We start from the raw sequence: 21714 nt of genomic DNA on the forward strand, positions 1-21714 counted from the left end.
TGGTTAGCTCTCTCCGTGGCTCCGTCAGTCTCCGGATGGTAGGCTGTAGAGAGTCTCTGTTTGATTCTGAGGAGCTGACACAGGCGCCTCCACGTCTGACTGACAAATTGTGTCCCTCGATCAGTCACTATTGCTCTGGGGGTTCCGTGGTGTCTGATCAAGGCAGTAGCAAGAGTGTTCGCTGTTGCTTCGGACGAAATTTCCCACATAGGCTCCAGTATAACGTTCTTAGACAGCCTGTCCGTAATAACCAAGAGGTTCTTGTTCTTCTTCCTCGTTGTAGGTAAGTCGGTAATAAAGTCGAGCGATATCTCTGCCCAAAATCGCTCGGGTATCGGTAACGGTTTAAGAAGCCCTCTGCGCTTCTCTCTCCAGACGTTGCCTCGTCCACAAACGTCGCAGTTGCGGGTGAATTGCCGGACGTCCTGAGACAGCCCTGGCCAGTGGAACGTCCGACTGATCAGGGACTTAAGCACATCTCTGCCCGGGTGCCCTGATAACACGGAGTCGTGAATGCTCTGAATCAGCCGCGTTCGCAAAGGCTCGTAATGCGGGACCCATATCCTGTCCCTCCAGCAAAGCCGGCGTTTTCCGTCGACTGTGCACTCCGACAGCATGATAGGGATTCCCCACGTAGAGGGCAGCTGTTTGGCTCCTTGCTGTACAGCGTCCCTGATCAAGTAGTACCGGTTGTTGTTCTCTAACCCAACGTCCCACAGGCTCTTCAAAGGGTCGTCTTCGAAGGGGTTCACTGGTGGCTCAGTCCATTTAGGAGACTCGTCGCTTCCTCCATCAGCGTCCCCGCTTGATACAAAACCGGCCCTGATGGTCGTCTTGGTCTGATCAGGGCACCTCGGCCCCAGGCTCAGTACTGCGGCGCGGTTTACGCGAAGGCTCTTCCGTCCTTCTTTCAACAGCTGTAACTCTCGTCCTTTCAACCTGTCGTCCTCTTCCCCTAGGGGCATATCCTGCTCCCTTCTCGACAGTGCGTCAGGGGTAACGGCTAGCTTCCCGGGCCTATACTGGATAGTGAAGTTGTACTTAGACAGTGTCTCTGCCCATCTAACTTGACGTTCGGTCAGTTGTCGCTTTGTAGTAAAGTACTTAAGGTTGAGGTGGTCTGTGACGATGGTGAATTCTCGGACGCTTCTGAGCTCTGCGTCCCAGTGCTCTAAGCACCGTATTATGGCAAGCAACTCCTTGTCGTGAATAGGGTAGTTGCATTCCGCGGGGAGATTCTTCTTCGAGAAGAACGCTACTGGACGTAGTAGACCCTCTTCATCGTACTGAGAGAGTGTACCTCCGATCACATATCCGGAGGAATCCGTCTCTAGTACGGTTTTTCGTTCTGGATCCCAGTGCGCTAGTACCGGCGCACTGATCAGACGGGCCTTTAGGTCCTCAAAGGCGTCCTGGCACTCTTCAGACCATACGAACGGGGTGTCCTTCTTCGTCAGGGCAGTGAGGGGTCGGGCGACGGCTGAGAATTGGGGTATGAACTGTCGGTAATAGTTGGCAAACCCCACAAAGGATCGGACTCCCCTTACTGATCGGGGCGTTTCCCATAGCTGTATAGCCTTGACTTTCTCAGGGTCGACTCTTAGACCCCTTCCTACCTCGACAATGAATCCGAGGTATTTCACGCTTTTTGCCTCGAAGTCGCATTTGTCGATATCGATCTGTAACCCTGCCTCCTGCAATCTGATCAGGACCTTCTTAACCTTGCTTCGGTGATCTGCGAGCGATCCGCTCGAGTAGATCAGAATGTCGTCGATATAGGCAGAACAGAACTCATCAAGGTAGTCCCTCAACGTGTGATTGATGTATCGCTGAAAGGTCGCCGGGGCCCCAGTTAACCCGAAGGGTGTGACCATCCATTCGTACAGGCCGTACCGGGTGCGGAATGCAGTCTTCCATTCCTCCCCTGCCTTTATCCTGATCTTATGGAAGGCTGCAATAACGTCTAGCTTTGTTAACCACTTGGCTTGTGATACCGCCCTCAGCGTCTCGCTGATCAGGGGGAGAGGGTATCGATCCTTCTTCGTGATTGCGTTCAGACCTCGGTAGTCAACACAGAATCTCAGGCCTCCGCCAGGCTTCTTCACGAAAAGTACGGGGGCGGAGGCCGAGGAGCTGCTAGCTCTAATGAACCCTTTGTCCAGCAGGTCGGTAAGGGTCTTCCGCAGCACTATCAGTTCCTCCCTGGACATACCGTATAGTGGTCCCCAGGGGGCTTGATGCTCTCGGCCGTTGTTGTCTTTTTCCAGGGGGATCTCGTGGTCTATCCCCTTCCTGTGCGGCGGAAGCTTCTCGGCCTGATTACGGTCAAAGACCGGAAGGAACTGGTGATAGTGTTTAGGGAGCTTGTCTCTTGGGTCCGTCTTCTTCTTAGGGGCCAAGGCTTTCTCGATATCCGCGATACTTGCGGCAAAAATTCTCATACCGGTACCTTCCGCCGGGTTTTCCCGTCTCTCGCGCCTGATCAGGGCCATGAACACTGATGCCGCCTGCTTCTGTAGAGGAAACCGGTGATCCTCCTGCCCGGGTTTCCTTCCTTGTACCGTGTGGTTTGCTACTCCAATATGCAGGGAGTTGGTTGCTGGGCGGACGACCACATCATCGTCTTTCATCCAGGATTGTCCAAGGATCACGTCGTCCTCCTGATCAGGGATGACGTAAAAGAACAATCGTCGTCTCTTGTACCCGTCGATGTCGATGCTGGCGTACGTGACGGTGTCTATAGCCCCAGGCACTGTGACGTTGACCTGTTCGAGGGCTCTCGGTGGTATGCTGATACGCGGCAAGCGGAGTTTCGTAGCGTAGGTGTCGCTGATTGTGGCGTAAGTGAGGCACCCGTTATCCACCAAGGCGTAGGTGTAATGGGTGTTATTGATTCCGATGTTAACATAAAAGGGCTCACTATCCATGTTCTTCCTAACACTCCGCCACTCCTTTCTTGCTTCTACCTCCTGGCGGCGCTTTTCGCCAGGAGTTACTCTTTTCCCGAGTCTTCTGAGGTCTGGTCAGACTCCGTCTCGCTCGATTCCTCCGAGCTACTCTCGGCAACAAGCTTAGTCTTGGACTTCTTGACTTTCGACTTCTTAGTCTTTGCCTTCGGAGGTTTCTCTTCTACGTCCTCACAGTGCCGAGCGAGGTGCCCTGGCCTCCTGCACCTATAGCACAGGAAGTCTTTGGTCCTTACGTCCCTCTTCTTCCCTCCCTGGTCAGGGGCCTTGGTCTTACTGACCTTGGTAGGCTCCCAGTCCATCTTGTCGTGAGGTGGTCTTGTAGGGGACTTAGGCTTTGCCTGACCAGGGGTAGACAGCCTTCGTCGCTGCCTCTCTTGGCGTTCCTGAGAGGACTGGTTGTCTAGGCGAGATCCGATCTTCATTAAGAGCCTGGTGTACTCGGGGTAAGATTCCGGGATATCAGCCACGCTGATCAGGTGGCTGCGTAGGGTCGCATTCAAGGCTCCTTCAAGGTAGTTGATTCTTACAACGTCAACCCATTCGCCTCCTCCGCTCTCGGCCAGTTCCTTCTCGAACTTAGGGAGGAAAACAGCAAAGCTCTCGTACTCTTTCTGGCGGAGCGTTCGTAGTCGGCTGAGTGCCCTGGCCTTGGCGTTTGGGTCTCCATAGCAACTTTCCAGGTAGCTCATGAACTGGTCGGGCGACTCTTCTCCGTTTGCTCCACCCTGAGCGTAGTACGCTGACGCCATTGCTTGAGCTGTACCATCCAGCCTGGCGTATATATATCCAAATATATCAGCGTCACAGTCAAAGGCTCTCCTATCTAGGCGGATCTTTCCTTTCATCTCCAAGAACCAACGTCGGAAGTTTTTACGGGTACCATCGAACTTCGGAGGGTCGGGTATCTGGTGTTTTCTTCGGAGCGCGGTTATCGGTTGAGCCTGATCAGGGGGGGTGGAGGTTGCAGTCGTTGTAGGGGTCTCGTTTGGGGTCGTTGTCGGGTGCCTAGGTGCGGCTAGGGCTTGCTGCAGCAGTCGAATCTGCTCTCCGTGGGCCTCTCGTTCGGCCGCTTGGGTGGTTCGCATCTCCTGTAGCTGGGCAGCCAGCTGACTGATCAGCTGCACCAGCTGCTGTGGATTCTCAGATGGTTCGGCATTCATATTGCCCTCCATGTCGATAGCTCCCGCAACACACTGTGTTCTCTGGGGCTCTTCCGGTCTATCCTTTGTCCCGCAACCACAACGTGGTTCTGTTGAGACTGGACGGGGTACTCCTGATCAGTCCTACTCTGATCGGGTCCACGGGTTCTGTAGCTATTTTGGTTGACGGTCCCTTTTTCAACTAAGCTACGAGGCTCTGTCCTCCAGCCTCCGCCAGACCGCTACTTCTAGAGAAAGGCTCCGACGTCCTTAATCGCGCAGACTCTGGCCGTCCTCACTAGACGAACCGACCGTCTAGTATAGAGGATCCTGGTGTTTGGGATCTGAGGATAATGTAACGGTCCAAGGCGTGTGTATTTGCAACAGGCTATGGCGACTACTACGAGTATCCTCAGATGAGGATTAGAAGGGAAGAACAACAAATCTCCGCCTCGCAGCGGCCTGATCAGGGCCATGCGGCCCATGCCGCACTGGCCATCGGATTGTCGGCATCGTGGATTCCGTGGTGGGCCTGACCCGGGGTCGCCCGTGGCCGCGATATCCAGCAAGGCCTCATACGGGCCCAGCCCGTTACAATAACCTAGCCTACTTTTAGCCTGTTTTTATGTTCTAGCTGTTTATAGCTACCCTTCTAGCCTTATAATAACAGCCTAAAAAGATCCTCTTGCTAATAACTGTTAAGTTACTACACTAGTTAAAGATAGATCTAACCTCCTTCCTATAGGCCTGCTTTAATAGTCTAAAGACTAATACATCTAGAGGCTAGAGGACAGCAGAGGTATAGGGGGGCAGATATAACAGATAGATGTTATGCTAGAAGCATTACTACATAAACTCTATTGTTATATAGCTGTAATGCCTATCTATAACTAACAGTCTAGCCTTATCTAGCTAGGCAGGTCTAGTCCTTAGGATAAAGACCTTCTCTAGCTATTCTAGGGCAGTCTAATTAGTTATCTAGCTATTATCTAAATAAGTAAAGTGCTAGCTATTATAGGGGGATAGATCTAATAGAAACTACTAGGCCTAGACTAACTTACCCTTATAGATAACTATAGGAGGTAAGGAGCTTCTAGCAGCTAAGATGCATTTAATTAGTAACACCTATGCCCTAGATCTAGGCTGTTTTTTCTAGATAGCTTATAATGCTGCAGATCCTAGCACTAACCTATTGCTTCCCCTACCCTCTATAATGCTAGTCTTATCTATATTCCATCTATTAGATAGATAGATACCCTAAATAGCAGGGATGTTATCTAGGCGTTAGAACTAGGCCTAAATAACGTTAGTAGAGTGTGTGTAACGGTCCAAGGCGTGTGTATTTGCAACAGGCTATGGCGACTACTACGAGTATCCTCAGATGAGGATTAGAAGGGAAGAACAACAAATCTCCGCCTCGCAGCGGCCTGATCAGGGCCATGCGGCCCATGCCGCACTGGCCATCGGATTGTCGGCATCGTGGATTCCGTGGTGGGCCTGACCCGGGGTCGCCCGTGGCCGCGATATCCAGCAAGGCCTCATACGGGCCCAGCCCGTTACAGTGTGCCTTATATTGCCTAAAGTCTATAGCCTTAGGTCTCTTTGTAATAATAGATAGATTTCTCTGCTTAAATTAATGTATCTACCTCTTTCCTAAAGGCTGTTAGGTGCCTAGCAGACGCTCTGCTAGACCCTTTACTTATTAATAGGTAAGGGAACAGCTAAGGGATTCTTAAGTAGTTATATAGGCAGCTAGGCTGCTCTCCTAGGCCTAAGATAATTGCTAGTAATTAGTCTAGGCTGTATTTCTGCTTTGCCTGCTATAAAATTAATGTTAAAGTAACTAGTATAGTATGCCCTATATACAAGCAGCCTAGTAAATAGAGCGCCTATCTGCCACATCTGCAAGGGCCTATTAGAGTTAATCTTTAGTATATTGCTTTATTATATAAAAAAGAAAGTATTCTAAAAAAATGGCGTTGTTTAGTAAAAAACTGCAATTATTGTAATAGTCTGAAAAAGTGGTGATGTTAATAAAGGAGGAGAAATGGGGCATTTTTGGGTGGCTCGGATGTGGGGGTGGCTCGGATGTGGGGTAGTTAGGTTAGTAATGGCGGCTGACATCAGTCACCGGTAATTAGCCAACAACAAGCAACCAGATGTCCAACCAGGGATCGGCACACTCTCAAGGATGACTGAGTGTTGGGCCTCCATTAGGCCTGGCTAGACAGTGATGACATGTCACTGGTTGCACAACCACACCCTTGGAGAGTCTCGGCGCGGACCAGTTCGCCCGTTCACTGCGGCTCAGCATGCACCTCCATCGCAATATCTTCCAATCAGACAACATGTCCCTCGCAGAAAACCGAGAGAATGCCTGTGGCGTGGGCTGTGCCCCCTGTTCCCCGCGCTCGCCACGCTGGCCAGGCTGACTGCCCTCAAGTATGTAAGGCTTGCTTGCCCTTTCCATGTCTGCAAGCGCTCTTGTGTTTCTACTCCGTCAACCTGCCTTAATTCGTCCCACATCGTGTGCAAGTCTCAGCGGTGCGGAACGACATCCTGATGTCAGTGTGATCTCGAGCAACTTTCCACTGCGCTTGGTGTCCATATACGCGGCCGCTTCTTGTCTTTTTGAGTCCCTCCTGGGTCCCTCCTGGGTCCCTCCTGGGTCCCTCCTGGGTCCCTCCTGGGTCCCTCCTGGGTCCCTCCTGGGTCCCTCCTGGGTCCCTCCTGGGTCCCTCCTGGGTCCCTCCTGGGTCCCTCCTGGGTCCCTCCTGGGTCCCTCCTGGGTCCCTCCTGGGTCCCTCCTGGGTCCCTCCTGGGTCCCTCCTGGGTCCCTCCTGGGTCCCTCCTGGGTCTCTAGGCAGAGCCCCGCGCCATCATGGAGGTTCTCTCCGGTGTATCGAGCGGTATTTACCCTCTGGTCCATTGAGACTGGTGTGCTGTGTCTTTTTCTCTAACCCGTCGATGATTTTGCCAGGTTTTGCCGTCGTGTCATTAGCTCTACAGCTTGCCGAAAAGGTCACCAAAATCCACGACTTTTGGCGCTCCGTGAGAGACGCCCCCGACGAGCTGGGATCCATCGCCGCGGAGCTTGAGTTCCTCGAGAGAGTATACATCGGCATTGCCCACAACGCACAGCGAGAAACGATCGACCCGATTCTCACGAAAGCCTTGGAAGACGGCCAGCAGGAAGTGACGCGTTTCGAGGCGCTGGTCAGCCCTTTGCGCAAACGATGCGAAACCGAAAGCAAACTCAAACGAAAATGGGCTTCTATTGTTGCGGGTGTATGGAGGAAAGAGGAAGTAGCCGAGTTTCGTAACTCAATCTCGCGTACCAAGAGTACGCTGCTCATGGCCTTGCAGGCTTCCGCTCGGTAGGACTTCTATTCGGCTTTGGATAATTGACGGCTCGGTGGCCACTTTTGTAATCAAAGCTGACTGACGGACAGACACCGATCAGTATCGGACTCTGCAAACCAGACACGTATGTTGGCCACGCTGGCAGAGAACTCGGCTTCTCTGGGAACGGGCCAGAAAGACATCAAGGTTGCCATTGGCGACCTAAGTCAGAAAACAGGATCCTTATCCTTGGAATTGACATCCCACTTCTCGTCTGTATCAAGCCAATCTTCTGATATCAAAGAGATCAAGGAGCAGCTCGCTGGCATGCAGTCCTTTTTAATCGCCCATATGGCCCACAGCTTCCCTGGAATTGTACGCGTCCAGCTTGCGGAGAGCATGAAGAACGAAGTTCGAGAGTTCGAGAGGGACGCATTCTCGAGCGACAACGCCAGTTCTACAGATTCTCCTGCATCGAGCGGGGCGAGCAAATCTGATAGCAACACGCTCGAAGCAAGCACACAAAACGAGGTCGGTCGAAGGGAGAAGACCTCAAGCATTACCTACCGAGCCTTATCTCGCCATCACTACAGGAAAACAGTGTTTGGAACATTCGTCATCCGACTTAGGATGTCTGCGATGTATCAAAGTGCAGACCCACAGGCGGACAGAACATCATACACGATCTCGTTTTATCCAGCGCACTGGCTGGTTTGGTGTGGGGTTCGGTACGGGATGCAACTGTCACTTCTTCAGTCCATGGGCGGGTGGACACGCAGACTAGAGCCTCTTCGTATGGTTAGGGACGATGCACTCGTTTTCAAGCTCTGTCGGGAAGGTAACATCGGCGCGATTCGCACTCTGATCGCCAAGGGAGAGGCTTCAGCGCGAGATATAACTCCCAATTGGAACATGCCACTTCATGTAAGAGCCCGTCGTTCCACAACTCAAATTCTGGCTCATCGTCAGGAGAGGTCATGCTCACACTCTTTTCCAGGAGGCGGCTTACCACGGACATTTTGAGCTGTGTGTTTATCTCATCTCAGAAGGCGCTGATACATTTGGTGTGCCATTTAAGTGCGTGAATCTAGGTAAATTCACACACTATTGCTTTGGCTGACACATAACAGTTCGCCGCTCATTTCCCACTTATTTGGCACGAACGAGCTACACAGATGCATCGACCTCAAGTTCTTTGAACTTTTCGAAGGCCATTTGGAGGCCATTCCTGAAATGAAACTTGACACGTCAACATTTACTTACTTGCTGTTTTGCTATCCGCTAGAGAACATCACGGCATCTGAAACTTCGGATCGTCATTGTGATCTTCTTTGCGAATTGTTTCGCCAGTATCCGGTTCCGATTCAACAGATTATACAACATGCCAATGACGCATCGCGACGGGGTATCTTGGAATTCAGCGCGCGATGCTCGTTTGGGGCGTTTCGCGATATCCTTAGCCTGGACGAAGCTTTCCTTGAGCCTGTGACTGACAGACTATCCTTTTTGGAATTACTGGCAGAAACCGATTGGGATGAGTCAGAGATGACTGCAAGGCTCCAGTTTCTGCAGAATCGGGGTGTCGACCTTTTGCCCGTCTCTAAAAAATACTCCGGCCCCCTGTTCAAAGCAGCCCGCAACCCTGACTGGTTGAGAACTTGGGTTGCATCATTACGAAACTGCGGCAAGAGTGTTCATGAGATCGTAACTGTCCAACTGTCAGCTTCCACCCCTCTTCTTTACCAAGGAGGATGGGAAAGCGAAACGTTGCACCATCTGCTGGATGTTTGCAGGGGGTTGCCAGTCATTGGGGCACAATTCAGGCTCTGTAAAATGTGCCGTTGTGATCTTGCAGAAGGGTTTTTAGGGTTTTTATCGTACCAACCCTGGTGGATTGTCATAGGGGCCGGCTTGTTGAGGCAGAAATGCATCTGCCGTTTGTTGAGTCTCGTAGGAAGCTCATACCGAAACTTGTGTCCACGTCAGGAGCACGAGTGTGATTTCGGATCGAACAACATCCTTCGTGACGCGGTGGACGTTGAATATTTGAGCATGGAAGGTGGGGCCGAGGCAGACGACGAAGAACAGGACACAATTGATGAGGAGTGGGAAACAGAGTACGAGGATGGGCAATCAGAAGACCAATGCAAGTGGAAACCAGGCGAATGGATATGTTGGAAATGTGATCGGCGTTTGCAAGATTCCGAGAGCAAAGTTGCGGAGGACACGGAGCTGAAAATCCCGGGCTCTTTTGTTCATTGATCTCGGAGACAGGCCGGTAATTGCATCCTTCGCTGCATGACTCCGACGGAGAAAACGGAGGTTCAACAGTTGTGAGCTGCTAAAAATGACTTTTAAGAAGTGCAAGGATGAAAAGCCTGAGAGTTTAGTTGTAAAGAGAAATGAGATTCATTTAACTTAGGCCGAAGATGCTGCCAGACTGGGCGGTCAATGCAGGGATTCAGTTCATGCACATGTTGCCGGTCCAATCTGGTACGCCCATACGCTTACTCTGGTTGCAGGCAAGTGGCTTTCTCGTGGGGCCGGTAGGCTGTACATCGTAAAGGTTAAGTCAGCACCAGTACATCTGGCTACGCATCTGGCTACGCACAGCCGTGTCTGTACTCTGTTCGCTTTCCAGATATGTCGCCAGTCTGATCTAACAAGGGCAGGGCTAGTTAGGCTAACTTGGCACAATACCTGACCCGCAGGCTGAACTTACCGCATACCATACTAGAAGCCTCGGGGTGCCGCGCAGACGGAGCCAGTGTTAGCCCTACAGGCAGGTGGCCTGTTCTGTCAGTTAGGTTCTATTACAAGGCCAACTGTAAAGACCTTACGGAGGGAGAGGCGGCGGCCATACAGCTCTGCTCCCGGTTTGCCCAATGCCACTATGAAGATCTGATGGTCATGAGAGATATGAGAGGCGCAGGCCAAGGCCGATCGAGCCGGTGACCTACTTGCCAAGTTAAAATGGATCACGGAAGCCGATTCTCATTGTATAAGTTTCTGGAGTTTCCATGCTCTCGGTTTCAGGACTCTCTATTCAGGACCTTGCCGCTCCTGTCTTTCAGCATCTCCTCACATTCTTTTGTGGCCTACGTTCACTTGCTAATTCCCCTTTAATTCGTTAACCCCTAAAAAAATAATTCCAAATGCTCTCCGGTGGACTCCTCAGGTGTCTCGCCGTACTCATCCTGAGCAACAGAGTCCTCTCAGCCCCCCACCAAGACGAATGGCAGGACCTCACAATACACAAGAGAGACCACCTCCTCGCCAGACAAGAACCGCTCTCTGCTACCGAGAGACCGGCGAGCCCCACGCAAACCCCCCTGGTACTACCGGACCCGGCCGAGCCCGAGACGTCCACACCCATCCCGTATATCATCCTCACGATACGGGACCCCACTAAGAAACAGGACGTCATCAAGGAACAGATCCAGTACCTTAAGAAAATACTCTCAACGGAAGCCGTCCCGGGGTCTCTGGAAGAGGTCACCAGCAAACGCACCGGCCTGGTCGTCTTATTCAAGGCGGCAATCACCTCCGCCCAGGCCGACGCCATCGCGAGCCTCCCCGGTGTGAGTGACTCTCCGCCCCTTCTCCCCAGTCAAAATCCCCCAGACAACGGGAAATACTGAAACAAAAGCGTGTGCTATAGGTTGGCAGCGTGACCCCCGATGAGAGACTCCAGGAAGAAGATTCCCCCTCATCGGCGCCGCCGTCGTTGACGCCTCGCCAAGAACGAGAACCGGGCCCGCCCGGCTTGACCGCCTCCACCCGCCTCCAGTCCGACGCCGTCGACGAGCTCAAAGTCGTCTCGCAGCCCCCCGGCTCAAGCCTCAAAGACCTCCCCGGGTATAGATACGCCTCCGAGGCGGGAAAGGGGGTGACGATCTACGTGATGGACAGCGGCGCCAACCCTCACAATCCGGTATGTGTATCTTTGCGGAATTCGATACAGTCAAACGAAAAACAAAATCACCAGGAGAGAGATCAGTTCACTAACAGACTCGGAAAAATTCAGGAATGGGCAGGCATGACGGGGAACAAAGAATTCTTGTACGTCGCTGAAGCCAAGCGAGAGGAGAAGGACACGAGGAACCACGGCACCTGCGTGGCGTCCAAAGCGACAGGCCCGGCGTACGGCACCGCCAAGGACGCCAACCTGGTCATGGTCAAGCTGCCCGACAGGAAGATGAAGTCGGCCGTTCTTACGGCTCTCGTCGAGATCAGCAACGACGTCTATCAGAAGGGCATCGAGGGCAAGGCCGTGATTAATATGTCCATAGGGCATGGTGAGTCTCACACAGCCCATCCCCACCCCCCTTTTCCTCTCCCGTCCTGTTTTGCTAAAAACACACTCCCGGTCAGTCATCACCGAACAGAACCCAACGGCCCTCGCCGAACAGAACTCAACGTCCACCGTGACGGCCTACAGACTCCTCCTCGTCGCCCTCATGGCCGAGGACATTGTCATCGTTGCGGCGTCGGGCAACGAAGCAGTACGTGTCGGCCCCCCCCCCTCTCTTACTCGCCTTACTCTTCAACTCATCCCACCACGCCCGCACCGGCTAACATTCACTAGGAGCCCGACTCCTTCGATGTGGTGACCTACCCGGCCCTCTTCGGCACGACCACGGACCTCATCGTTGTCGGCGCCGTCAAGAAAAATGGCAACCGCGCCGACTTCGCCCGGGGGTCCGGCGACCAGCTGACCACGTCGGCCCCGGGCTATGTAACCTGCGCATCAGGTCGGTCCGATGACTCGGTCAAGCGCCATGGCACTTCCTATGGTAAGTCTCTTTTACTCTCTCCCCCCTTTGCCCCTGCTCTTTCCTCCCCTCTTTGCCTCCACCCCCGTCGAAACACACATACGAGAAGATGGAAGCCAGTCCGGCTGACCCCAACGCACCAGCCGCCCCAACTGTCGCCGGCGTCGTCGCCGTCTGGCTCTCCCAGGCCGAACACCGCGCCAGGCTCCAGGTCCCCGGTAAGGTCGCCGCCAACACGAAGGCCATGGTCAAGTCCCTCTCGTACCCGCGCGTCAGGGGCGGGCCGCCCGTGATCTGGAACGGCATCGACCCGCGCCGCCGCGCCTGCAGGGTGATGGGAAACCCTGCCAACAGACGGCGCCAGGACGGCGACGCGACGGACTGCGAAGAAGAGACCACCCCAACCGGCTCCTCTTCGACGACGACGACGACGAGGCCCCCTCCTCCTCCCCCGGCCTTCAGACCCTCGTGGAGCGAGAACCCGCAGGGCTTCCGGCGCGTCTTTGAACGGGACGGCGTCGCGAGCGACAACTATGACGCCACCTCGAACAGCGTGAGCGAGCGCGTCACGGGCAACATCGAGCAGTGGTGCCTGGCCAAGTGCACAGGTGAGCGCCCCCCCTCCCCGTCCCTCCTTAGGGATCGATCTCTTGTTACTAGAGACCCCAAGACTGATCAGAGACTTCGAAACGAACCTAGACCAGTGCGCCTCCGTCTTCCTCTACCGGGTGCTGCAGTTCAGACGAGGGGCGTATTTCAACCCCTATTACGTCTGTAACAGGTGCGTTGATGGGATATCGTGCTCGGACATGAAAGAAAGAAAGAAAGAAAGAAAGAGAGAGCCACTGACGCAAAGTCCAGGTACAACTCGGCGTGGTCGACCGACTTCGTGAAACCGAGCTCAAGCAGCATCGACTCCGGAGTCGCCTTCAAGTAAGTCGTAGATCCGTAGGGTTGAATCGAAAACACAACTGGAGCCGTGGCTGACAACGTAGCAGCAAGGTATAAGGGGGGTTAGCATCGCCCGTCATCCTTCGCCTGCTCCGCTATTCCATGATTCCATGACGGCTAGGGCTTAAAACCAGTATCTAGTGAAGAACCAATACATAATTCTTAATCACCCTCTGAATCAAGGGGCGTGTGTCTTTGCATGCCCACTTCCGTCCCCGTGATGTTTTCCGTTGGAGCAAACAAACAAACAAACAAACAAACAAACCGGCATTCGTGGCCGTTGGTTTGGCATCGGTAAACGGAGCAAACTCGCAAACAGGGCCGGGCCATCATCTTTCCAGAAGTCAGAAATGCGGATCACGTACACCAACCAGGTGTAGTCGCTTCTTTGATTCAAGCGGCAAGGGCCCTGATACACCAGCCCCGGACGCCGTCTGTTATATATGCAATGGTCCAATGGTCCAATGGTCCGTTGATGTTGCCCCCCTGAACCGGAGTATGGTATGAGCTTTTGTCCCCAAAGCTCGAAATATTCCAATGCCGGCAAGGCCGCCAGCGCCCGTCGGGACTCTATAATATGTTGATCGTCTGTCCAAAACGCCAGCTATAATGCCGCGCTCGAAAGCAAACCCCCTCTTCCCCCTCCTCTCCTTCACGACTCCGTCTCCATCTCTAGGTCCGGATCGACCTCGGTCCCCAGGTCCCTGTCCTCGAGGAACCGCCTCCCGACGAGCTCGTCTGGGAGGTACTCCTGCCGCACCCTCCCGCCCCGGTAGTTGGGCGGGTACTTGTACTCGGCGCCGTATCCCATCTCGCGCATCAACCGCGTCGGCGCGTTCCGCAGGTGCAGCGGCACGGGCAGCGCCGCGACGCCGGGCTCCCGGAGAGCCGCGTAGGCGTTGTTCAGCCCCCGGTACGCGCGCGTGCTCTTAGGCGCCAGGCTGAGCGCGACGGCGCAGTGGGCCAGCGGGATGCGGGCCTCGGGCATGCCGATCTGCTGCGCGGCCGTGTAGGCGGCGGTGGCGAGCGGCAGCAGCGAGTTGTCGGCGAGGCCGACGTCCTCCGAGGCGATGACGACCATGCGCCGCGCGACGAACAGCGGGTCCTCGCCCGACTGCAGCATGCGCGCAAGGTAGTACAGCGCGGCGTCCGGGTCGGAGCCGCGCACGGCCTTGTGGAAGGCCGAGATGGTGTCGTAGTGCTGGTCGCCGGCGCGGTCGTAGACGAGCGTCTTCGTCAGGGCCGCCTTGAGGTCCTCCTTGGTGATCCCCTGCCTCGTCGAGAGCGACAGGGCGAGCTCGAGCAGGTTCAGCGCCGTGCGGGCGTCGCCGTCGGAGAAGGCGGCAAGGTAGGTGACGAGCTCGGCGTCGATGAGCGGGCTGCCCGGGTAATTCTTGGCGCGGGCCTCCTCGTCGATGGCGCGCAGCAGGATCCGCGCGACGTCCTCGGCAGACAGCTTGGACAGCGTGAAGGTGCGGCAGCGTGACAGCAGGGCGGCCTGGACGCGGAAGCTCGGGTTCTCGGTGGTGGCGCCAATCAGGGTGATGGTGCCGGCCTCGACGGGCTTGAGGAAGACGTCCTGCTGGGCCTTGGAGAAGCGGTGGATCTCGTCGCAGAAGATGATGGTCTTGCGGCCCGTCAGGGCGGACTCGTTGGCGGCGTCGGCGAACAGCTTTTTGCACTCGGCGACGCCGGACGAGGTGGCGTTCATCTCGATGAAGCGCGAGCCGACGGTCTGGGCGATACAGCGGGCGATGGTGGTCTTGCCGGTGCCGGAGCCGCCCCAGAGGATCATGGAGGGCACGCGGTCCGACTCGATGAGGGAGCGCAGCACGCCGTGGGGGCCGACGAGGTCCTGGCCACAGACGTCGTCGAGGGTGGTGGGACGCATGCGCTCGGCCAGCGGTGCGGCGCGGGCCGTCTTTGTGCGCTTGGCGACGGGGCCGGTCTCTGGTGGTGGCCGTCGGGAAGCATCGCTCTCCGTGTCGGTGACAGCTGCGGCGACGGCGGCGGTCTCGAAGGGGGAGGGGGCGGCACCAGGGCCGTCGTCGTAGCTTCGTTTCACGCCGGCAGTTGGGCGGGTGGTGGTGGCGGCGGCGGCGGTGCTGTTGTTGTTGGCGGGAGTGGTGAGGACTTTGGTCGGAGGGGCATGGCGCTTCGCGGCGGGGGTCTGGAAGAAGGAGGATGCTGGACGTTTGGCCTGGGATGAAGATGCGGTCGAGCTGGCGCCGTTGGCCTGGGAGGGTATCGGAGGCGAGGATGTGCGTTCGGGGTTGAAGATGTGGTTCAAGCAGCCCGAGTCGATGTGAGAGTTGATCAGCGTCTCCTTGACGGGCTTATTGCAAATGGGACAGTCGACGGCTGCCATTGTGAGGGTGATCGTGGATCGTAGGGCATGAGCGAGTGTTGGAGCCAGTACTGGCGGGTCTTTGGGGGAATTTTCCAGTTATTCCCGGTCGGGCCGTGGTCCAAGTCGCCGCAGTGATGTTTCGGGAGCAATTCGGTGGTTGATCGCGAGGTTCGAGGGTGAGTTTCGAGGGTTGATCGGGGGGGTGGAAGACGCGCCTGGGGATTAATTTTTGGGTGCAGTGACGCGCCCACCCGTCGTCACTTGTCAATTGGCAGTCGATTGAGCTCTTAAAATTATAGTGGGGAAAAAGTACCTATTGCTCCGCACCAGCCGACGGGACCTGTCTGCCACTGCCGGACTCGCGCTGCTTACCTTAGGGAAGGAAAGGTACCTAGGTACCTAGAGAATTGTACTTCTTTCAGGTACCGACAAATCCATCACAGCTCTCGGGTGAGTTCCCGGCTGGAGGAGCGTCGGGACGGGGGGGGACTGGGGACGCAGGTTCAAAACAGGGTCCGGCAGCTCGGGCTCGGATATACACTGTGTGCCACCCTTCCATCCGGCCGTCGTCATGGGATGAACAGGATGTGCTCAGTGAGTCGAATTGTCGAGTCACTAGGTATGTAGCTGGCATGGAAGACTTGACAATTGCCAACAACTCAATTGATTCACGCCCGGCTGCTGGAACCGGGTCTTCTCGTAGGTATCATTACTCCTAAAAAGAAAACGCCTCCCAATGCCCTTCCGTCTCTCTGTGTCTTTCTCTTTCCTTCCCTCTGTTCCCGATTTGCTTACTCGAGGTTGAGGATGATGATAATAATGATATGATGATGTACAATGACGGCCTCGGCATCACGAGATGCCAGACTCCGCCCGCCGTCTCGTCCTCTCTATGTGAGCGGACGGCGTTTGTAAATGATGCACGCGTATACCGATGCCGTGGAGCCGGTGATCAGGCTCTCTGTCGGTTCGTCCACCCATTCCATTGAACCAACCACGTCTCATACCATGAAAGACTCGCCGCAACCGCATTCCTCCTCTGTTCAAAACGTCAGCAAGCCCATCCCTTAGAGATAAAACAAAAAGCTTGAACAAACAAAAGAGGTGTGAATAAAAAGAAGAAGAAATAGACTCACTGATGTTAGGGTTCTTGAAGACGAACCGCTGGCTGAGCTTGTCCTCGACCCAATCCATCTCGCTGCCGATGATGCTGAACAGCGCCTTACTGTCGATCAGCACCTTGACGCCGTCCTGCACCACCTCCTCGTCGAAGCTGCCAGGCTTGTCGACGTACTCGAGGTGGTACGCCAGGCCCGAGCACCCGCGGTTCCGCACGCCGACCTTGATCAGCTTCGGCTCCGGCTGGTCCAGCAGCGCGCGCAGCTGCTCCACCGCTGACGGCGACAGCTTCATCGCCGCCTTGCGCGCCCGGAGCTTGCGTTGCGGTCGCGCCGCCGGCTTGGTCGCCTGTGCTGCCGGCGATGCCGATGACGTCGCCGGGGCGGCGGCGGCGGCCTGCGTCGTTGCTGTGAAAGTGTTTGCTGTTGTTGATGTCATCGTCGTCGTCGAGGACTGCGAGGTAGACGGGGAGCTCGGTGTCGGGGACTGGTGGGAGGACGCCATCTGCGAGGAAATCTTGGGCGGTCTCGTCTCGTTGACCTTCGGCAGCGGACCCGGCGACGCGATCGGGCTCTCGGGGATGATGCCGTCGCCCCGTGCCGGGGGAGGCGTGTTGTTGTTGGTGTAAAGAGGGTACGACTGGAACGACGGGCTGCCGTAGGCGCGGCGAGCGGAAGCGCACTGCAGAGCTGTGCAGGAACGGCGGAACGCCACCCTGCTGAGTATCCTCGGGGCATTCATCGTGGGCGGCGATGTGTGCGTGTGTTTGTAGGTTTGTGTGTGTATGGGTGTGTCGCTTTAATCCCGTGTGCTCAGTGTTGCGTCTGTAGAATCAGACAAAGGGAGGTGTGTTGTTGGTTGAGGAAGTTGAGGGATCGCCTGACGGTGACGAAAGAATTAACAGGTGGGATTAAGAATTGACGGGTCCGAGGTTTTTCGGGGGATGGGGGAGGGATTGGCGATGAATAATAGGAACGGGTGGTGTGTGGCTGGCGTCGGAGCAAGAGAAAGGCAGGAAGAAGCTGGGGCCAACTTTGGGGGGAGAAGGGGGGGGGGGGGGGTCATTTGACAGTCTCTGGGCCCGTGGCGCGGCTATGACATGGTAAGTGGCCCCCATCTAACCGGGTGATATTCAGCCAATCAGATGCTGCTAATTTGTCAACGGCCAACATGCATGACAAAGCAGCCTTTGCGGTTCCGTCCGTCCCCCGTTTCTGCTGCCTCAGCATTGAATGAGGCTTGTTCAGTTGCTGATGACATAACACGCAGAGGCACCTCGAGAGCCGCATGAAACACTGTTCATGTGCTTGCTTCAACTGCCTTATGCTCAAGCTGAATTCACCAACTTGTCTCCCCTAGAGGATCGAAAGAACTAGAGTTGTTTCGAGCCAAGGTGTTTTTTCCCCCTGCTCGGGTGTAGTCCAAGTCACGCAGCTTAAGCAGCCCAAGCATCGGAAGCAGCGCAACACCTGGCATCAACACAAGTCATCAAGACATGGCATCAACCCAGCAACAGTGTCGAAAACGACCACCCCCGGGATCAAGACCCCTCGTGAAACGTCATCTCGGGTGTCATTAGCATCGTACAGGGCTAATCTTCCACTACCTCTCCACCATGCCTCTCACGTCCCCGACGGCCGCCCTCGCCATCTTCTTCAGCAGCGTCCGCTCGTCCGCCTCGCGGTACCGGTCCCACGTGTCGAGGCCCTCCTTGGCCTGGATGCTCAGCGTCTCGTACCCCTGCTTGATCACCTCCGTCACCTGCACGCTCGTCAGGTTCCCCTTCCTGCCCCCGCTCCGCCCGCCCTCCGCCAGCAGCTCCTTGTAGTGCGTGCTCACGCTGATGAGCGTGTCGATCGAGTTGCTCGGCCGCCTCCCGAGGCCGTAGCCCTCCTTGAAGGTGGCCAGCCCGTCGCCCGCCTCCACCACCTTGTAGAAGAGGTCGTCGTACGCCGCCGGCGACGGCAGGAACCCCTCGCCCGCCGACAGCGACAGCGCCACCAGGTTGACGACGTTGTCCAGAAGCAGGTCGATCTGCGGCAGGTCCTTGACGTCCGCGACGTACGTCGTCAGGAACTTGATGAGGTTCAGCAGCGCCCGGAAGAGGTCCGCCCAGTGATACGCGAGCCGCGTGCGCGATCGCGAGAGGTACGAGACGATGCGCAGCAGGATCCCCACGCACAGCGTGTACAGCCCGACATCGAGCCTGCGCCGGAGGTTGTGCGTGATGCCGTCCACCATCGTGTCCAGCACCGCCGTCGCCAGGATCCGCTCCCCGCGCACCAGCGGCAGGAACGGCTGTCGCTGGCGGCACAGGCGCACGTGCGCCTTGGACTCCTCGCTGCATATCCTCTTGCAGAGCACGGGGTCCTCGATCAGCAGCCGGAAGACCATGAGGTTGAGGTGCGAGTAGTGCGTCGTGCGCTCCGAGAGGTGGGCGTGTTGGAGCAGGTAGGACGTGAGTGACGTGAAGGCCGCCAGGGGTTGTTGTTCGCCCTTTTCGGCCGGGAGGGTGGCGAGGTTGAAGCAGAAGAGCTTGTTGGCGTGCGTGAAGTCGTATGTCGCCAGCAGCACGGCAGCCTCCTCGCCGGGTCTGTGTCCCAAGTCAGTCAGTCAGTCAGTCTTTCTTTCAAGGACTGTGGCACGCCGTCCTCCCAGAGGACGTCGTGTGCCGACACTACTTACAGCTTCGTAAACATGTGCTTCATCGTCTCGGCATCGTAGACGGCCTTCTTCTCCGGCCTCGGCCCCCTGGCCACGACGCCGAGCCCAATCATGTGCAGCGTGCCGTTCAGCGTCCACCCTTCGGGCAGGTCGTCCTGCACCTCGACGTATTGTGTAGTCAGGCTCTGGCACGTCTCGCCGACGCACCGTATGATCTTCTTGATTGTCGCCTCGTTGACGAAGTCGTTCAGCCGCATCTGGTAGGGGTTCTGGAACTCAAACTTGTTGTAGTTGGCCAGGAGGCCGAGGAGGGTCGAAGGGCCGAGGATGCGCTCCGTCGTGTCGGCGTCTTGGATGAACTGCGTGCGGTCGGTGTTAGTAACAGCGACATCTCGGCGGGGGGGCTAGAAAGGAATGAGGATTGGTCGGTCGGTCGGCCTGCTTACTTTCATCACCGAGGGGAAGAGATCCCGCTGGATAAAGTACGTCAAGAGACTCGTCTGGTAAGCGCCCGCCGTCACGGCCAGCACGACCTCGATGGCCTTTTGCCGCAACTCCACTGCCACCAGTCAGCAACCGTTCCTCCCATTTCCTCCCTCCCACTTTTCCAATTGCTTCGTATCGGTTCACGGGGCTGGCTTACAGCTCTTTCCACCGCGGATGATCTGGTCCAGGGCGCCCACGAAGTCGGTGAAGATGGTGTCGACGTAATCGATGCCGGCCAGGACGTTGATGATGTCGGAGCTGGGATGCGCATACTTCTTGGAGAGCGCCGAGCAGAGGAACACGCTCAGGGTCTGCGGAGATGGTCGCCCACGCACAATGTCAGTCGAAGGGCTCAGCGGCCTCCTTCTCGCCAATTGGTGAAGGGGGAGGGGGGGGGGCAACAAAACAAGAAGGCTACTCCTACTACTTACGTCGAGCGCGTGCAGGTCGGCGACGCCCTGCCCGTTTTTGACAGCCGCCACGGCGCGCGCGAACAGCTCCCTCGTGTGCTCCTCGAGCGCAAGCATGTCGGCGGGCCCGAGGCCGTCGAGGATCCGCCTCAGGGCCGCGCGGTCGGGCCGGAGGAGGAAGAACTCGCGCCAGAAGCCCTCGGAGCGTTCGGAATCATCGTCGGCATCCTAGGGGAACGGCGCGCGGAGTGTCAGCAGATTTTGGGAAGGGGGAGGGGGGGAGAGGTCATAATTCGTCCTGGCTTCCGCACCTTGAACAGCGACTCGTAGAGCTGGACGATCTTGGGCTGGAACACCTCGGGCGGAGGCTGACGGGTCAGCGGTGACGCCTCCATTCCCGGGCGGTAGCTGATTTTGTGGTAGGTCGGCGCGACCGCTGTTGGGGAGTTTTATTTGTCTTCTTTCCTCTCAAGCCAAGAAGACGGCACGAGGGCGCAGATGTTGGCCCAACGAGGAGGTGGTTACTTGGACTTGGCTTGGAAGCTGACCTTTAGACTTTGGCCGGTCCGAGCAGCAACTTGCAAGGACACGCCGGAGCTGAGAGATGCGAGATGCGCTGCGATACGCGCGTTGCGATAAGGGAAGGGGGAGGGAAAAAGATAAGGGGGCTGCAGCTCAGGGATGAAATACTGTGCCATCGATTCGTGAGCACTGTCTGGATTCTATTAAATGAATCACTGAAAAATACAGTGCTCTCATTATGATACACTGTCCTTTACATATGCAACGATCGGGACACTTGTCCAGGGCCACTTGTCCATCCCCCCCCCCCCCCCCCCCCATGCCATGTTTCATGCACGGCGGTAGCGGTAGCGGTAGCGGTAGGGCTGACGGGAGCCTCCCAGATTGCAGTGCCGTCGATCCAAATGCCGGGACCCAGCTTCATGCTGTTCGTTGCCCATGTGGGCCACGGCTCATGTCGTGTGCTCTCAGTTGAGAGGCATCGCTCCAAGCAACATTGTGTGTGTGTGTGTGTGTTGTTTGTGCCCTGCTCGTCGCGGTGGTTTGTGTCAACGTCAAAACGTCAGCCAGATGATGGGAATAGGAATAGGAGACAACGAAGCGAGTCGACAGACAAACACACACACACACACACACACACACACACACCCGCGTTTTCAACCACTTCACCGACGGTCCTCCCAAAACGCGTGGGGTCAGAGTCTGGTAAGTGAGACCCCAACCAAACATCGCGCATGTCCCCTTGCGGCGGCAGAGCGACGGTGTAAGTGAGAACGAGGTCGACTCCTCCATGGTGCATTCATCTACCTTGGCCAACGGGCACAGTTCAAAGCAAACAAATAAAACACATAAGGGACTTTCATTCCTGCATAGGGATAGCAGGCATCTATCTATCTTCAATTAGACCAAATTCATGTGGCCGGCCACTCATGTCATTGACTCTTCTCCTACTTCTCCCTCAGTCACCTCACTCGCTCAAGGAATGAA

General features: G+C 56.0%; 5 protein-coding genes across 5 annotated transcripts; 2 read left to right on the top strand and 3 right to left on the bottom strand.

Moving 5' to 3' along the window:
- Positions 1-6589: 6589 nt before the first annotated feature.
- CDEST_06197 (Putative fungal domain of STAND protein) lies at positions 6590-9866 on the top strand. The gene is made up of 5 exons (XM_062922356.1): positions 6590-7017; positions 7089-7485; positions 7561-8374; positions 8448-8527; positions 8581-9866. The coding sequence occupies exons 1-5, from the start codon at positions 6990-6992 to the stop codon at positions 9710-9712; spliced, it is 2451 nt and encodes an 816-aa protein (XP_062778407.1). The 5' UTR covers positions 6590-6989; the 3' UTR covers positions 9713-9866.
- Positions 9867-10605: 739 nt separating this feature from the next.
- CDEST_06198 (Putative peptidase S8/S53 domain, peptidase S8, subtilisin, His-active) lies at positions 10606-13162 on the top strand (the record flags this gene model as incomplete). The annotated part of the gene is made up of 8 exons (XM_062922357.1): positions 10606-11031; positions 11112-11384; positions 11478-11748; positions 11825-11955; positions 12039-12246; positions 12369-12833; positions 12865-13006; positions 13087-13162. 8 exons carry the CDS (start codon positions 10606-10608, stop codon positions 13160-13162), a joined length of 1992 nt encoding a protein of 663 aa, XP_062778408.1.
- A 666-nt stretch (positions 13163-13828) lies between these two features.
- CDEST_06199 (Putative AAA+ ATPase domain, ATPase, AAA-type, core, rad18, zinc finger UBZ4-type, MgsA AAA+ ATPase) lies at positions 13829-15752 on the bottom strand (the record flags this gene model as incomplete). The annotated part of the gene is made up of 1 exon (XM_062922358.1): positions 13829-15752. The coding sequence occupies exon 1, from the start codon at positions 15542-15544 to the stop codon at positions 13829-13831; it is 1716 nt and encodes a 571-aa protein (XP_062778409.1). The 5' UTR covers positions 15545-15752.
- A 773-nt stretch (positions 15753-16525) lies between these two features.
- Positions 16526-17664, bottom strand: CDEST_06200 (Putative FeS cluster insertion protein). The gene is made up of 2 exons (XM_062922359.1): positions 16663-17664; positions 16526-16565 (listed from the first exon to the last, which is right to left on the bottom strand). The coding sequence occupies exons 1-2, from the start codon at positions 17384-17386 to the stop codon at positions 16528-16530; spliced, it is 762 nt and encodes a 253-aa protein (XP_062778410.1). The 5' UTR covers positions 17387-17664; the 3' UTR covers positions 16526-16527.
- Positions 17665-18091: 427 nt separating this feature from the next.
- CDEST_06201 (Putative armadillo-like helical domain-containing protein) lies at positions 18092-20814 on the bottom strand. Its single transcript, XM_062922360.1, has 6 exons — positions 20517-20814; positions 20227-20433; positions 19953-20106; positions 19756-19868; positions 19331-19668; positions 18092-19238 (listed from the first exon to the last, which is right to left on the bottom strand). The coding sequence occupies exons 1-6, from the start codon at positions 20598-20600 to the stop codon at positions 18248-18250; spliced, it is 1887 nt and encodes a 628-aa protein (XP_062778411.1). The 5' UTR covers positions 20601-20814; the 3' UTR covers positions 18092-18247.
- Positions 20815-21714: the final 900 nt, after the last annotated feature.

The sequence above is a fragment of the Colletotrichum destructivum genome, chromosome 4, assembly GCF_034447905.1.
Source record: "Colletotrichum destructivum chromosome 4, complete sequence".
NCBI lineage: Eukaryota > Fungi > Ascomycota > Sordariomycetes > Glomerellales > Glomerellaceae > Colletotrichum > Colletotrichum destructivum.

Excerpts from the sequence above, each read along its gene's own strand:
- CDEST_06197 (XM_062922356.1), top strand. The coding sequence starts at position 6,990 with ATGGAGGTTCTCTCCGGTGTATCGAGCG. Across the intron at positions 7,486-7,560 it reads GCCTTGCAGGCTTCCGCTCG|ACACCGATCAGTATCGGACT; the intron begins GTAGGACTTCTA and ends ACTGACGGACAG. Across the intron at positions 8,528-8,580 it reads ACATTTGGTGTGCCATTTAA|TTCGCCGCTCATTTCCCACT; the intron begins GTGCGTGAATCT and ends GACACATAACAG.
- CDEST_06201 (XM_062922360.1), bottom strand. The coding sequence starts at position 20,600 with ATGGAGGCGTCACCGCTGACCCGTCAGCCTCCGCCCGAGGTGTTCCAG. Across the intron at positions 20,107-20,226 it reads CCGACCTGCACGCGCTCGAC|ACCCTGAGCGTGTTCCTCTG; the intron begins GTAAGTAGTAGG and ends CCATCTCCGCAG. Across the intron at positions 19,869-19,952 it reads CATCCGCGGTGGAAAGAGCT|TGGAGTTGCGGCAAAAGGCC; the intron begins GTAAGCCAGCCC and ends GACTGGTGGCAG.
- CDEST_06200 (XM_062922359.1), bottom strand. The coding sequence starts at position 17,386 with ATGAATGCCCCGAGGATACTCAGCAGGGTGGCGTTCCGCCGTTCCTGC. Across the intron at positions 16,566-16,662 it reads CTTCAAGAACCCTAACATCA|AGGAGGAATGCGGTTGCGGC; the intron begins GTGAGTCTATTT and ends CGTTTTGAACAG.